The 15,824-nt window shown below is 22.0% G+C and overlaps 2 protein-coding genes across 8 annotated transcripts; both read left to right on the top strand.

Moving 5' to 3' along the window:
• Nucleotides 1-548: 548 nt before the first annotated feature.
• LOC107999253 (tubulin delta chain-like) lies at nt 549-3,127 on the top strand. Its single transcript, XM_017058954.3, has one exon. It carries the CDS (start codon nt 897-899, stop codon nt 2,232-2,234), a length of 1,338 nt encoding a protein of 445 aa, XP_016914443.2. The 5' UTR covers nt 549-896; the 3' UTR covers nt 2,235-3,127.
• A 922-nt stretch (nt 3,128-4,049) lies between these two features.
• Nucleotides 4,050-15,154, top strand: LOC107999446 (mitogen-activated protein kinase kinase kinase 12). Of its 7 annotated transcripts, XM_028667455.2 has the most exons (13): nt 4,052-4,405; nt 7,376-7,542; nt 9,826-10,100; nt 10,194-10,380; nt 10,458-10,649; nt 10,791-11,217; nt 11,320-11,546; nt 11,621-11,791; nt 11,870-11,939; nt 12,013-12,413; nt 12,520-12,732; nt 12,802-12,997; nt 13,072-15,154. In XM_028667455.2, the coding sequence occupies exons 2-13, from the start codon at nt 7,403-7,405 to the stop codon at nt 13,189-13,191; spliced, it is 2,619 nt and encodes an 872-aa protein (XP_028523256.1). In that variant the 5' UTR covers nt 4,052-4,405; nt 7,376-7,402; the 3' UTR covers nt 13,192-15,154. The 7 variants fall into 7 exon arrangements, with proteins under 7 accessions (XP_016914787.1, XP_028523256.1, XP_016914786.1 ...); XM_017059298.3 differs by having other exon boundaries at nt 4,050-4,405; nt 10,197-10,380; nt 11,621-11,939; XM_017059297.3 differs by having other exon boundaries at nt 11,621-11,939; nt 12,523-12,732.
• Nucleotides 15,155-15,824: the final 670 nt, after the last annotated feature.

Below are 15,824 nucleotides of genomic sequence, written 5' to 3'. Positions count from 1 at the left end.
TAATTCCTCTTTAAGATTAATTAAATGAATAAATAATTTTTATTATAGTTAGAATTAAACTTAATTAATTTATAGCATTGGACACTTTCATGTTTCTAAAAATTTATTTTGTGATACAGTAATAATAATTATTACTGTATCACAAAATAATTATAAATATAAAATTTAAATATTTAATTTTATAATTTAATGAAATATCCAAAGATATTAATAAATTAAAAATTTTTTTTTATAATTTAAATAAAAATTATACAAAATTTAATAAATTTCAATGTTTGATCTCATGTTAATAATTTGAAAAAAGCAATATGCAATATAACATTGCATTAAGTTACAAATATAATAATAGCGAAACAAAATTTTAAGTTTTTATAATATTCATTCATCTTTGTAAATACTACTTAACTTTTACGGTGTTTATATAGAAATATCAAAAAAGATTTTTTTATATCTATTGATATTACCAACTTTAATGGTTAAATTAAATATAGTTCCTAAAATTGCCACTCCATATTTTAAAGGTTATAATATAATCTCTCAATCTTTTTTTTGATTGGTATTTTAGAACATAGAATATGAAAATCACTTATTGATCTATTCTGTGGATTGTTTGTGATAAATTTTTATAACTTATCGAATATATCGAATATATTTTTTAAATAGATACTTTTGTGGTAAAAAGACTTATTAAAAAAAAATATGAATATTTAAATATATTAATCTTTGTAATATATTTTGAAATATAAATTATTTTAATCAAATTACATGTTTTGGTGCATTAATTACATGCACATCGAATTGATCAAACAAAAAAATATATATTTATTTAATATAATAATATAATAAATTAATAAATTAAATAATATTGAATTAGTAAATGAAATTATATTTTAATAATGCTTACAATACAATTTGGCCAATGTGGAAATCAATTAGGACATACATTATTCTCAGAAATATCAACTGATATGGATTGTGTAAATACAGGTGTAACATGTAAAACTAATTATCAATATGTAGAAGATACATTTAATAGATGGTTTAGTGGTATATCTAAAAGTAATGACCGTTTAGCAAGAGCAATTCTTATAGATACAGAACAAAAAGTCATAAATAAAATTTATAATAATAAAAGTAATTTATGGACATATTCAACGAAAAATGTAATTTGTCAAGCTGGAGGAGGTTGTGCAAATAATTGGGCATTTGGTTATTTAATAAAAGGTTATGAATTAAGTGATGTAATATTAAATTGTATAAGACAAGAAATAGAAAAATTAGATCATTTTGATGGATTTCTTTTACTATTAAGTTCTGCAGGTGGAACAGGATCTGGTATTGGAAGTTATATTACAAAATTATTACGTGAAGAATATAATAAAAAAGCAATTCTTAATACAACAATATTACCATTTTCATTTGGAGAAGTATGTACACAAAATTATAATACATTATTAACTTTAGCAAAACTTTATAATGAAAGTGATATAAATATTTTATTTGAAAATGAACAAATATATAATATATGTACTAGTTTATTAAAAAAATCATCTATAAATCTACAAGATATGAATAAAGTTATTTCAGAAAAATTATTAGCTACATTTCAACCAGTAAATTATGAAAAATATAATATAAATTCATTATTATCTCAAATAGCATGTCATCCTTCATATAAAATAGCAATAATAAAAAGTACTCCACATATACCAGTAACATCTACAAGCTACGAGCCAATATATAATTGGAATTCATATATCCATCATTTAAAGCAAACACTTAGAATACCAAATTTAAATTCACAATTAACTAATGTTGAATTAAAAATGCCATCTAATTTATTAAGCAATAGTATACATCATACATATGCTACTTCAGTATCAAATGTTTTAATAACACGTGGAACAATGTTAGAACAAGATCTTATAATGAAAAATATACTTAAAGAAAAACATTTATATGCAAACTGGAATACAATTGATTGGTTTACTCATTTACATCAAAATCGAAAATTTTTAAATCATGATAAATTTCTTGCTTTAATAACCAATAATTCTCAAATTTCTTATTCTTTAGATATATTTTTAAATAAAACTTGGAAATCTTATGTTCATTCTGCATTTTTACATCAATATAAACAATTCGGTTTAGAAGAGGATGATTTTCTACAAGCATTTTCAGTACTTGAAAATGTTGTAAAAGAATATAAAGAATTAGTCTCTCATACAGATTAATAATAAATTATAATTGAATTAAATTTTTCATTTTCTAAGTATATAATAAAAATAATAGTTTTATGATTTTTTAAAATAATCAAAAAATAGTTAAGTTAGTTAAAATAATAAATTCAAATATTGCATACTTGAAAGTTAAAGGTATAAATGAAAGAATAACTATAACATAAGAAAATCGATCAATTTATGATATATAATATATATATATATATATATATATAATATATATATATATATATATATATGCAGTGATAAAGAAAAATACAATAAGAAAAAAATTTAATACAGAAAAAATAAGATAGAAAATGATTTTTAATTTAATCTACAGAAATAATAAAATAGAACAGAATAATAAAATAGAATGAATCTATGGTGGTAATATGTATTCCTTCTCTAATATGAAAAAATATATTATGCAAAAAGACAGTCAAATTCGACGAATATAATGCAGAACGAAAAAGTCATTTTTAAAAAAATACTTCCAAAAATTAATCATCTTCTGTCTTCTTTTTTTTTACATTCAAGAAAAATCGAAAAATTGAATTTCTTCGGGATACTTTTAAATATAATAATATATAATATTATTTTTGAAATTATAATTAAATAATAATACTAATGAAATTATAATTATTAATTATATTAAATAAAATTATATTAAATAATTAATGTATTACATTTTCATTGTTTAACATGATTTTTGAAATAATAAATAAATAAAAATAAAATTACAAAAATAAAAGATATTTATATATAATATATATAAATTTATTAAATATATTATTAAATATATATATAAATCTATTTACATATATCATATAAACAAATTGAAATATTTTTTATATCAATATAAGATAAAATTTTTAAAAAAATAAAATGTTTTATTATGGCTAAAATATTTCAAAATTTTAGTTTTAAACATGTTATGTAAAGATATAAAAAAAAAAAAGAAAGAATATAGTAACGTGGGAAATACTATATAAACAACTACAGATGTACTATCCACATCGTTTTCTAGGATCGGTCAAGCGTTACAGATATAGCTACAATTGTTTAAAACTCGTTTGCTTCATCGCTCGCTACATATTTTAATTTAAACATTTTAATATACATATAAATATACATATAAATATACTGATTTTTAAAATCTAATATAATATATAATATTTAAATTTATATATTTATATATTAAAAAAAAATTTTCTGATTATAAATTCCTTGTACATATTTTAAAATATATATAATCAATATATATATATATATATATATCAACATATATATAATATGTATTAACATAAAATTAATCAATATATCTATATTTTTTTAATAATAAAAAACTAGTATTCTTAAATTATAAGTTAGCAATTTTTCATAATATGGGGTTGAAGGAAATAGTATGTATAAAAGTAGCGCCATCTAATAACTATACAGGATTGCAGTTCTATTTTTCTACAAATTTACTTATATATAATATATTAATATCTATATACTTTATATTTTTAATTAAATATATTTAAGAATTAAATCATTTAATTAAATTAAAAGTATAATAAAAAACAGAATACTAAAATATATTTAATATATATATTTTAGAATGTTTTATAAAAAAAAATTTTCTTAAGTATATTCATTCCTGTAAATCTGTGTACAATACACACAGTAGTATTTGTATACGAGACTCGAATACCAAGAGGCGTGGTTTGAATAGACGAACCTGTTTATCTACTTATTTTGTCTCCTTCTGCTAGGTATAGAATAATCGTCCTTATACATTTGTAGACAGGCGCACTCTGGTGTCGAAGCCATGGACGAAGCTACGCGCCATTTTGTTTAGTGTCCGCTGGACGCGTCGTGCGTCAGGGTGTTGTGGGGTTGTTTTCATGACCGTCAACGGGAATAAATTCGCGGCTCTCTGAGCTCGCTTATACTTTAAAACGTATATAATAGTGATACTATTTAAACAGTGAAATACATATATGTATATTTTTGCATGATTATTGTGACATACAATACAAAGATACATTTCTTGAGAGAGTTGAAAACTCTCATGCTTATAGTGTTAGATTCAGATTTGCAAAAACTCTGCAAATGCATGGCGCCAGATACAAGTTTATGGATACTTCGTAAGAAATTGCGACTGTCGCCGTCACCGTCGACAGATATTTTTTATAAAGGTGAGAGAAGAGGGGTTGTCTGAATTTAATCGATAAAGTGTCTCCCATACTCTTCCTCTTTCCCGTTTCCAAATACAGAACTTTTATTTTATTTTTATTCGAATATTCAACGCTTCATGCTTCGACGAGTTTTTCGTACCAAATGTCGAGCACCCTAACCACGATAGTGTCTCGCTTGTGCAAGTCGCTCGAGGAAAGTGAAAGCTTACGTTCCCGATCGTTCTGCATTGAACGCGGATCTCATTCTGTCCGCAGTGGTGCACGTTTCGTGCGTCTTTTTCAAAGATTATAGCGTCACTTGGTTCAAACTGTCGGTATTTTGAAACGTAGTTTTATTAAATGAAAAAAAAGAAAAGATATCTATAAAAAATAAATAGTTAAAACTGAAAAAAGTTTTTTAAATTAATTCATACATATTGAAATAGAAAATTTATTGTCAATATTAAATGTTAAATGAAATTCAAAATAAAAAAACGAAATTCCAAATTTTTCAAAACCAGTAAAATAATAAAATTGAGTACTGGTATACAGAATAAAAAATATTTAATTTATGTAAGAAATTTTATATTTAAAAAATATAATTTAAAAAAAAATTTTTTTTATAAGATTAATCAATAATTCATATACAATTTTTGTATTTAGATGTAAAATATAATATTAAATAAGTATATTTTTAACACAAAATACATATGAAATTAGTAAAAATTTATCATTAAATTATTTTGATATATCTCTATTAGTATATTATACTAAAAAATATATATTATACTATTAAATAAATATTATATTTTGAATTTCATTTCATATTTATTAAAAAAAAATAGTACAATTAATTTTTTTAGTATATCAAAACATAGTTTATTTAAATTTATATTAAGATAATATATATACTTTTATCACTGATTCTATGTAGCATCGCGATCACTCAATTTATCGGGTGATTTCAATGCTAGGATGTGTAGCAAAACTTGTATGTTATTCTAATGAATATTTAACATGTATATATGCACATAATAAATATATTAATTTTTTTTTTACAAATACTTACAATTTTTTGATAAAAATGATACAAATACAATAAATATAATAAATTTAAACTATCAGATGAATTTAAAATCTATTAATAAATTATTAAATTTAATTATTAGATCAAAAAGTGTTTTGCATTAGATTATGCAAGAATTATTAATTTTTTATTTTATTATTTAGTTTAAAAAAAATTTAATTATTCTTATAATAAATTTCATTGAAATTCATATTGTTATTCTTTTATTTATATTTTTATTGTCTATTTTATTGTACAGATTGCATTTCGTATCTTTCAAACGATAGCGAAACTGAAATTTCTTCTATTATCTAACTCTCATTGCATTTCTCCCTAAGGAGATTTTTATTTCTCCCGAATAGCAACAAAAGTATAATAAGTCAACAAAATATACAAATAATGAAAGTATTATTACATATATTGTTTCTTAGTTTAATATAATATTACATTCATTTATTATGTTTTACGGAATAAACAATTTCTTAAATTTTTTAAAATTATTTTTAATTAGTTTTATATCAAATTTTTTTCTCTTATTTCATGATTTCAATGTTAAAAAATATTTTTAGATTATTTTATAAATTTTTTGATGAGTTTCCTCAATGCAATAGAGTCATGCATCTATGTATAACAAAAATATAAAAAATTGAAACATAATTTCTTAATTTTATTAAATTTGTCGCACTTATTCTTAATATCATAAAAAATTTACTTTCTAATAAATTAAATTTACTTTATAATATAAAAATTACTTTATATTATAATAAATATAATAATGTATTATAATAATATTATATTAAATATTTATATCATGTTTCTTTATACACAAAGATTATGATATTCTGGTCAGCTAAGCGATAAATCAGGATAAACATTGAATACTTTAGATATTATGATTCTTCCTAACTTTGATCACGAGTTTTTTCAAGAAAAAAAAGATGCAACACATTTATTTTTTTAGAACATTGATTCATTTTTAGAACATTGAACATTTGTTGTGATTCTAATAAAATTTTAAACAATTTTTTTAATTTTATAAAATGGGAAAATCTCTAGAAATTTTTCGTATAATAAAAAAAAAAGATACATATATTCAAGCATATAGACATTACATATTAATATAAATATTTAAAGTACTTATAGTTATTTACATTACAGTTAGAATAATACGATATTATACGATTTTATATTCATATTATCTTTATATTTTCAAGATCTGAATTTTGGGGGTTGTACTAAATATGTAAGCTTACCTAGACTTTAGCACAGGTGTTTAGGATTAATCCAAGGCACGCCTACGAATGACTCACTATACAAAACTTCGGTATGCTTTTTTTCCTTTTTGTAGCGCGAAAGGGTGCCATGTTTAAACCAGTATCTGATAGAAATTTTTATAAGATTAATTAAATTTTTAAATAATAAAAATTTTATAATTAAAAAAATAATATTCTCTCTTTTATAAATTATATTTCATGAGACAAAATTTTTATTATTAAGTTAACTTAAATTTTAATTAAATTTTTTATTTTGTACTCTATTTTTATTTTTTTCGTTAATTTCTTCTTTATAAATATATTATTTTTTTAATAGTTAACTAAAAATTATTCAAATATAATTCGATTTGACTTAAGAAATTTGCACGAAAAATAAATCTATAATTGTTGGGTATGTGACGGTCACATACCACGCCTCTTACTAGATCGGCATTCCATTGAACCCAATGTTACATTAAAAAGTTTAAGTGATTTCTTATTTGTTTTTTGTCTTTTTTGCTCAGTTTTATTCTTGTAGTACTATGAAGAATAGCATATTTTGATTATATATGTGCAATATATGCATGTAAAAATCAATTTTTTTGAAATAACATTAATAAAAATTTATGATCATAAATTACATTATTTATCATATTATATATTTTGTTATAGAATTGAAATAGAAAAAAATAAGAAATCATGCGCACTCCCGCTGAAACAGAAACACTGTCTCAACCTGAGATGTACAAATTTGAACCTCAGGAGACAGAAGCATCATCGGGAGTTAATCAAGTTGTTTTGTCACCTTCTCATCCAGAAGCACACATATTTACTAATAGGTAAGAATATAAAAATTTTTGTTGCACTAAATATATTATATAATAATATAAAATATTTATTTATATAATGAGAGTCAAATTATTAATAATATTGGATATATAATCTCAAATATAATATATTAAAAATATTAATTTTTTTATTATCAATTTATACATAATTTATATTTTTGCAATTAATTTTTAATATATGCAAGAAAATTTAAAAAAAAATTTATTCAATAAATTTTTTATCTTTAAGATATATAATTACTTTTGACTCTCACTATAAATATATTATAATATTTAAAACATTCGCTTTATTATATTAAATTACGCGCGTACTATTACGCATGCGTACTTTTAATTACTTACTATGAAACATTTCAAGAGTATTATTTAAAATTAATATATTTATGAAATAATTTTAATATATTAAATATCTTGATAATAATTCTTATAAAATTTCAATTATCCAATGAAAAATATAGAATAATTATAAATTTCTTAGCATTATCAAATTATAATACACTATAGTTACGAACAATATCGCTTAATCGATGTTTAATCTAGAATCTATGTAAACGATAAATGTAGCCCTCTACCGACGAACTTCTTAGTTTACGATATGTTTCGTTCTCGTATGCATCTTGCATAGTTTTACCATATTCTTTTTTTTTTGTTTATTGTGTAAATGTTCAATTAGTGGCATGATTTTATGACACTTTCTCTCAGTGCATGAGATAAGATTATTATATCCATATGCTACATATAGTACGATGGTATTTACACGATTTTTCCTCCGGAAGACACAAAATGACGATGCGGCCATTCCAAAGAATGTCGGTACGAGGAGGTGAGCATGAAGGCCAAATCGTCGGAATGTGCTTCCGATAACGGCACCATCGTTGACGACTTCAATTTGGTCCTTGCACTAATACATTTATATAAATTCGTACTGACAATCTTTGTTAATTTATCATATATTTATGTCATAGTTAATCAGATAACGTGTATTTGTATTATTTTTATGAATTTATAGTTTTATTAGATATGACTTTATTATATAATTTAAAAATTTTTGATAAATACAAAATACTATTGTTCAGTAATGCTGTAGTAATAAAATACATATTACATTTCGTACATTACATATACTTGGTATATTATAGATATTAATATTTGTATTTATCGTCTTATTTACGATAGCCACTTGTTTCACAGGTTATATGTTTGACAGGTGTACAAATCATTTATAGAATTTATGTCAATTAATGATTCTTTTTTAATATCATTAATTTTACTTGTTTCAATTATATTTACTTATTTCATGATTTAACATAACGATATATTTTGATATACATATATGATATTGATTATACATGCATATATGTGTAATAAATCGCTTTGTTGTTATCACGAAACATTATAAAAGTTTTAATCAATGGATTTTTTAATTAGATTTACTTTATAAATTTATCTTATAAATTTAAAATTATTATATAATTTAAAATATATAAAAAAAACATTTAAAAATGCTAAGTCATTTTATAAAATGTACATTTATTAACAATATATTTGTGATCATGATGTAATATAATTAATTTATTGCATTATTTAAATTAAGTCTTCTTTTAATTAATTTTTTAATCAAAAATATTTTTTAATCATATTATGTATAGAGATTTAAATTCAATTACGATTTCCATGATACCATTTATGATTTTAAATTTGAAAAAGATGATCTACTATTAGTAAATCTACAATTTCATATTTAGTATTAATATAGTATTAATATAGTTAAATATAAATATAGTTTATTTTTATTAATCATAATATCATTTATATACAATATATAATGTATTAAATAATAAATAATTATTCTTAATATAAATATTTTTATTTAAATATACATAATAATTTAGAATAATATATATATATATATTATGAATGAATGAATATATATATTCATACTATTCATACTTCTTAGTAGTATATAAGTAGCATTAATAATTATTTTCTTTGTACTATTTTTCTTATAATTTTTATATATTTTTCTTAATATTTCAATATTCAATATTAGTATATAATATTTTGTATAATTGATTGAAAATAAAAAACAAATAAAATAGTTGGATCATTTTTAAAAAATGAAATAATGAAAAATAATGAAAAAAAATTGTTTTTTTTTCAATATTTTATAATATTTCATGACATGACATTATTTTTAATTTCCTAATTATATTTTTAACTTTTTATATTAATTTATAATAACTTATATTAATAACTTCTAATTATTTATTTTAGCATGTTATGTATCCAAGAAGAATTAGGTCAGTTGAGTGGAATTGCAGGAGGTCCTATTATTCCTGATTCACGTGATGCTCAATTACCTATTAACAATCATAGCAATTCGGAAAGCAATAGTAATTCTAGTGAAACAGCAACAAAATGCACTCCAGTTTCTGGAACTTTAGATGCACAAAGATCGAGTTGGGTGGAAGGTATATTAGGATGTATGCGTCCAGTTTGGACTATGCTTTCAAAGGCAGCGGTAAATGAAAAAATTAAAGGACATCAAAGTAAGTATTTTTTTTTATAAAATTCATATATAATATAACATATAGTAATAATAATATTATATTTAAAAAATTATTTTATATTTTATATTTTAGCAGATGATTGGGAAATACCATTTGAATCAATTAGTGAACTTCAGTGGCTTGGATCTGGAGCTCAAGGGGCAGTATTTAGTGGAAAATTAAATAAAGAAGTTGTAGCTGTAAAAAAAGTACGGGAACCACGTGAAACTGATATACGGCATTTGCGAAAGTTAAACCATCCAAATATTGTTCAATTTAAGTACGTTTTTATCTTTATAATTTATAATATATAAAAATGAAAATTTATTGCAAATAAATAATTTGGTTATTTTTTAGAGGTGTTTGTACACAAGCACCATGTTATTGTATAATAATGGAATTTTGTCCATATGGACCACTGTATGATCTTCTTAGAGCTGGTGAACCAGTTCCACCCCCTAGATTAGTGTCCTGGTCAAAACAAATTGCTGCTGGAATGGCCTATCTTCATGCACATAAAATTATACATAGAGATCTTAAAAGTCCAAAGTATGTGTGTGTGTCATTTAATTTAATATAAAATAAAATATGAAATTTATATACATTTTTTTCTTAAATTCAATAATTTTTTTATTTACTTAATATAATAAAAATATCTATTTATTCTTTGAATATTATATGTTATTTCAGTGTATTAATAGGACAAGGAGAGGTTGTAAAAATTAGCGATTTTGGAACTAGTAGAGAATGGAATGAAATTAGTACAAGAATGAGTTTTGCTGGTACAGTTGCTTGGATGGCTCCAGAAATTATTCGAAATGAACCTTGTTCTGAAAAAGTAGATATATGGTCATATGGTGTAGTATTATGGGAACTTTTAAGTGGAGAAATACCTTATAAAGATGTGGATTCTTCTGCAATCATTTGGGGTGTAGGCAATAATTCTCTTCATTTACCAATTCCTGCAAGTTGTCCAGAAGGATATAGGTTACTTGTAAAACAATGTTGGGCTGCAAAACCACGTAATAGGCCTTCCTTTAAACATATTGAAATTCATCTCGGTATTGCAGCGGTTGAAGTACTATGTACTAAACCTGATGATTATTTTAAGACACAGGTAAAAATTTTGAAAATAAAAATAATTTTTAATTTGTTAAATTTTTTTTTTAAATTTAAAATATTATTTAAAATATAATTAATATTTTTATTTTTATTACAGCAATCTTGGAAAAAAGAAATTAGAGATCATATGAAACAAATGCAGACAAATAGTTGTAGCAGTCCAAGATTTGAAGCTGATCTAATTCGACGACGTGAGGATGAATTAAGACATGCTCAAGATATTCGAGAACATTATGAACGGAAACTTGAACGCACTAACAATTTATACTTAGAATTAAGTGCTGTTTTATTGCAATTAGAACAACGTGAACGAGATGTAATTAAGTAAGTAATAAATTTATAGTGGAATATTTGTATGATTGACAATAAATAAATAATGAATATATTTTATTTCTTAGACGAGAACAACAAAATGGATATAAGCAATGTAAGAAACGACTTGTACATCCTCTTTTAAAGGCTCAAGAAAGACTTCATCGTAGACGTAATCCTCAATTTTCGACGTCATCTACTCCAACAACTCCACCATCTCCAACAGATTGTCCACAAAGTCCTATAAAAGCAACTATGTATACACAATTAAATGAATCTAATCAACCAGAAACAATTTTAGCCCCTAATAATAGTTTTAAACAACGCAAATATAGGCATCGCAGGGTAGGATCTGGTTGTGGTGTAAACTCTAGTCCACGATCAAGTCCTCATCGTGAAAGAAAAGTAAGTATTTAATTTGAAGATATATATTTGTTATTTAATAAAAATATAGTGCTGAATGTATCTTTGTTTTCAGAGCACAGAAGTATGTGCACGTTTTGTTGACAATCAAACACAAACAGATATAATGGATATTAATGAAACAGATTTTAATCCTGTTGAACGTACAACAATTCCATCAATAGAAAAGCTTTCTGTAAATAGTCTTAATAAACAAGCATCATTAAATAAACAAGCAGCAGAGTGTTTAAATGGAAATTCAGTTTTATCCGAAGCTCATTATAGAATAGAATCTAGTCCATGTTCCAGTCCTGAACCTTCAAACGAGAATCGTACAAATGGAAATGAACGTTTAAAGGACTGTAGCGATGATGATAATCTAGAAACGCTTGGCCGAAAAGTTAGTGAAATTATTAATGCTAATCGTCTTATTTCTTCTATAGATAATGGAAATTGTGATGATATAATACAACACAGGTAAAATATTTAATATATATTTAAAAATATAAAATTAATAAAAAATATAAAAAAATATGAAATTTAATAATAATAATAATTAAAAATAATAAATAATTTCTTTTAGAAGTAAAGAAGAATCTATAAAGTTACCTGGACATTTTTGTGGAATAATTATTAACAATACACCACAAGAACAATCAGAAAATAAAACTCGACCTTGTTCCGAAAGTATGGATACTTTGTGTGATCGTGAAGATGATGCATGTGAAGAAAGTTGGTCAGATGAAGAGGGTGAAGATCCAAGTTATACATATAATTATTCTCTTAGACGAAGAAGGTATTTTTTTAATATAATGTAAAAACATCAAATTAATTTATATTCTAATTTAATGAATTTATTTTATAGCATTGCAAGAAGACCAATTGGTCCTGGATGTAGATTAAGAAGATTTAAACATGCAACGGTACGAATAGAAGGAGTATTAGCTTCTGATGAGGAAAATACTTCTGAATATTCACATCCTCCGTCCAGTCAATCCTCTACGTTAGAAAGTAATCCCGATATGCAAAGAGTATTTCGTAATATTCACTATTCTCATAAGGTGAGTTAAAATAAATATTATTATTTGTAATTTTTATTTAAGAAATAATAAATTATATTTTTGTTTTTATTTAGAGAAAAGAAATAGATGATGTTTCTGATACATCAAGTCAATCAGAAACAGATGAAGTCAGTGAGATTACAATTGCATCTCAACCAGTAGATGCAAATTTAAAAATAGAAAGTAGTGTATAAATTAACAAATTTTTTATATTTCATTTTCGAGTGATATATTACAGTACCTAATAGCCAGTGCATTTTTGTAATGTATGTTTTCATCCTGTGTTAAATATTGTAGATATTTATCGATTTAAGATATGTTAGATATATATGTACATTAATTTTGCATTATACATTATTATTAATGAAATATTAGATGCAATGCATTATTTATCAATGAAATATTAGATTAATATTAACGAAATATTGAATAGTTACTGAAAAAAGTTTGAAATCACATTCTAAAATAAAATTAGAGTTAAATTTTTTTTTTTTTTGAAGTTTATTATTCAAATTCAATAATTGAATTAATTTAATGAAAATATATTTTCTATCATTATTTATGATATAAATTATTCTACAGAAAATGGACATTTAAATCAATAACTATTTTTTCTAGGAAAAATATTAAGATATAGATTTATAATATTTTCGGAAATTAAAATTTATAAAAACATGTTATTATATAGCATTATTTAATGACATGTTATTATATAGTATTATTTGTAAATATATGCACCTCATGCTTTCATACGAAAAAAGAAAAAATTAATACTTAAAATATTCATTCCATTATGTTTTACTTTATTTTATAGTTCCTTTTAGTAAATTTAGAATTTTCAGCTAAATATGAGTTTATTATCAATAGTAGCATTTATTTCATATATTAATAAAAATTAATCAATTAATGAATCAATCATTCCACAATGAATGCAATAATTGTATTCATTTGTACTTATAAAGAAACTCTACAGTAGTGTAGGACCAATTAAAAAAAATAATAAACTCATATATTATAAGATAGTTTGAAGAGAAGTTTTATATAGAAATACAATAAAGTCATAAAATAATAAATGTTGTATTAGAAAAACAATTTCAAAAATGATTTAAAAAATATGTAATGGAATGACAATTATTAAATAAATGTTACAACATAAGTGCCTATGGCAATTTTCATAAAATATACCAAATAATGACTATTAAAATAAAATAACAAAATTTAATTATTATGTGCAATATGAAATAATTAAGCTTGTATTAATTGGAAATCACATCAGTACAATAATTTTTCAACTCAACAAATATTCCAATAGAATTAAATTATAAATAACATGAGGTATTGCATTAAAATTTTATTGCAATAAAGTCATTAAATATTTTTGATGCACTAAAACTTTTACCAATAATCTTATTATAAAATATATTAATGTACTACATGTCACAAATTTTATTGTTTCATTTCTTAATTAATAAATGGAAACAATCTAATTTAATGACTATGTTTAAAAAAATTAATATAAGTAATATTATAATGTAGTCAAACAAACAATGCAGGTTGTCTGAGTTTCAAACTGAAACTCTTAATAGTATTGGACTGTATGTAAAAGTCATACTCATTCTTTTAAATCAATAACAATAAGTATATAGTATTTACATGCAAAACTAAAATATGTTAACTCAATTGTCCAAAGTACTGTTCTGCATCCATCTATTGTACCTGCTTTGAAACTCAAATTGCCTTAATGACAATTATACATTGTATATATAGACAATACAATATATGAACTTAAGAAAATAGCAGCTAAGATATAACATTATATATCTAACACGTGCTCATTGGACGAAATAATTAATAAGATATACAAAGATGTACTTTATAATAATCATATATATCTATTATATTTATGCGCGTAGTTGCATAAATTGTTCCTTCTTGTGCAGTGGCAGCTAAACTGATTAGTTCTATTATTCCTTAATAATAAATGCGATACACAAAATTTGTGTTATAAACAAATAAAGTTGATTTACAATAATTGATTTACATAATTAAATGTTTAATTAATAAAATAATAATAAAAATCTTAAGAGCATGATATAAGTTATTCGATAATTCGATTTTGTTAAAATAAAATAAAAGTTCTTTTATATAAGATAGAAAGTGTTAATTATTTATATTCATTAATGTTTGAAAATGAAATGTATTATTTAAAATTTTCATTTAATTAAAAAATTAATATACGTAAAGAAAAATAAAAATATATATTATGATTTTACTTCATATATAAATATATTAACTTAAAATATAAATATTTCCACAGCCTATCTTTAATAATAAAGTATACACATTATTATTATTACTATAATAATTATTTAATATTATTATATTAAATATATATTATAATTATTACTATAATATAATGTAAAAAAATCTTACAAACAAGAAAAATTGCTATAAATACATAAAAATAATGAAACATTTTAAATAGTTTTCACTTATAATAATTTATTACTATAATATATATATTATAAATTATAATATATATATTATAAATAATAATTTAATTAAAATATGATACTATAATTTGAAATTCTTTTTTCTACAGTATTAATGCAGTTTTATATTTAGCACAGAATATTTATGTGAATAAATTTTGTTCATATTTATCAAATTATTAGTTATAATTTTTTTTATTCTATTATTGAACATGTAAAAGTTTTCAACTAATCTTTTAAAATATTGTAATTTTTAAATATTTTTATCATTTTTCTTTCAATTATAACTTTTATTACATTACATATGTACAGTTTAATTAAAACAATAAATGTAG

This window comes from Apis cerana, linkage group LG7 (assembly GCF_029169275.1).
Source record: "Apis cerana isolate GH-2021 linkage group LG7, AcerK_1.0, whole genome shotgun sequence".
Taxonomy (NCBI): domain Eukaryota; kingdom Metazoa; phylum Arthropoda; class Insecta; order Hymenoptera; family Apidae; genus Apis; species Apis cerana.
The sequence above is the reverse complement of the archived record's forward strand: the minus strand, read 5'-3'. Positions and strand labels throughout refer to the sequence as shown.

Excerpts from the sequence above, each read along its gene's own strand:
- LOC107999253 (XM_017058954.3), top strand. The coding sequence starts at position 897 with ATGCTTACAATACAATTTGGCCAATGTGGAAATCAATTAGGACATACA.
- LOC107999446 (XM_017059296.3), top strand. The coding sequence starts at position 7,403 with ATGCGCACTCCCGCTGAAACAGAAACACTGTCTCAACCTGAGATGTAC. Across the intron at positions 10,381-10,457 it reads CCAAATATTGTTCAATTTAA|AGGTGTTTGTACACAAGCAC; the intron begins GTACGTTTTTAT and ends GTTATTTTTTAG. Across the intron at positions 11,218-11,319 it reads ATGATTATTTTAAGACACAG|CAATCTTGGAAAAAAGAAAT; the intron begins GTAAAAATTTTG and ends TTTTTATTACAG.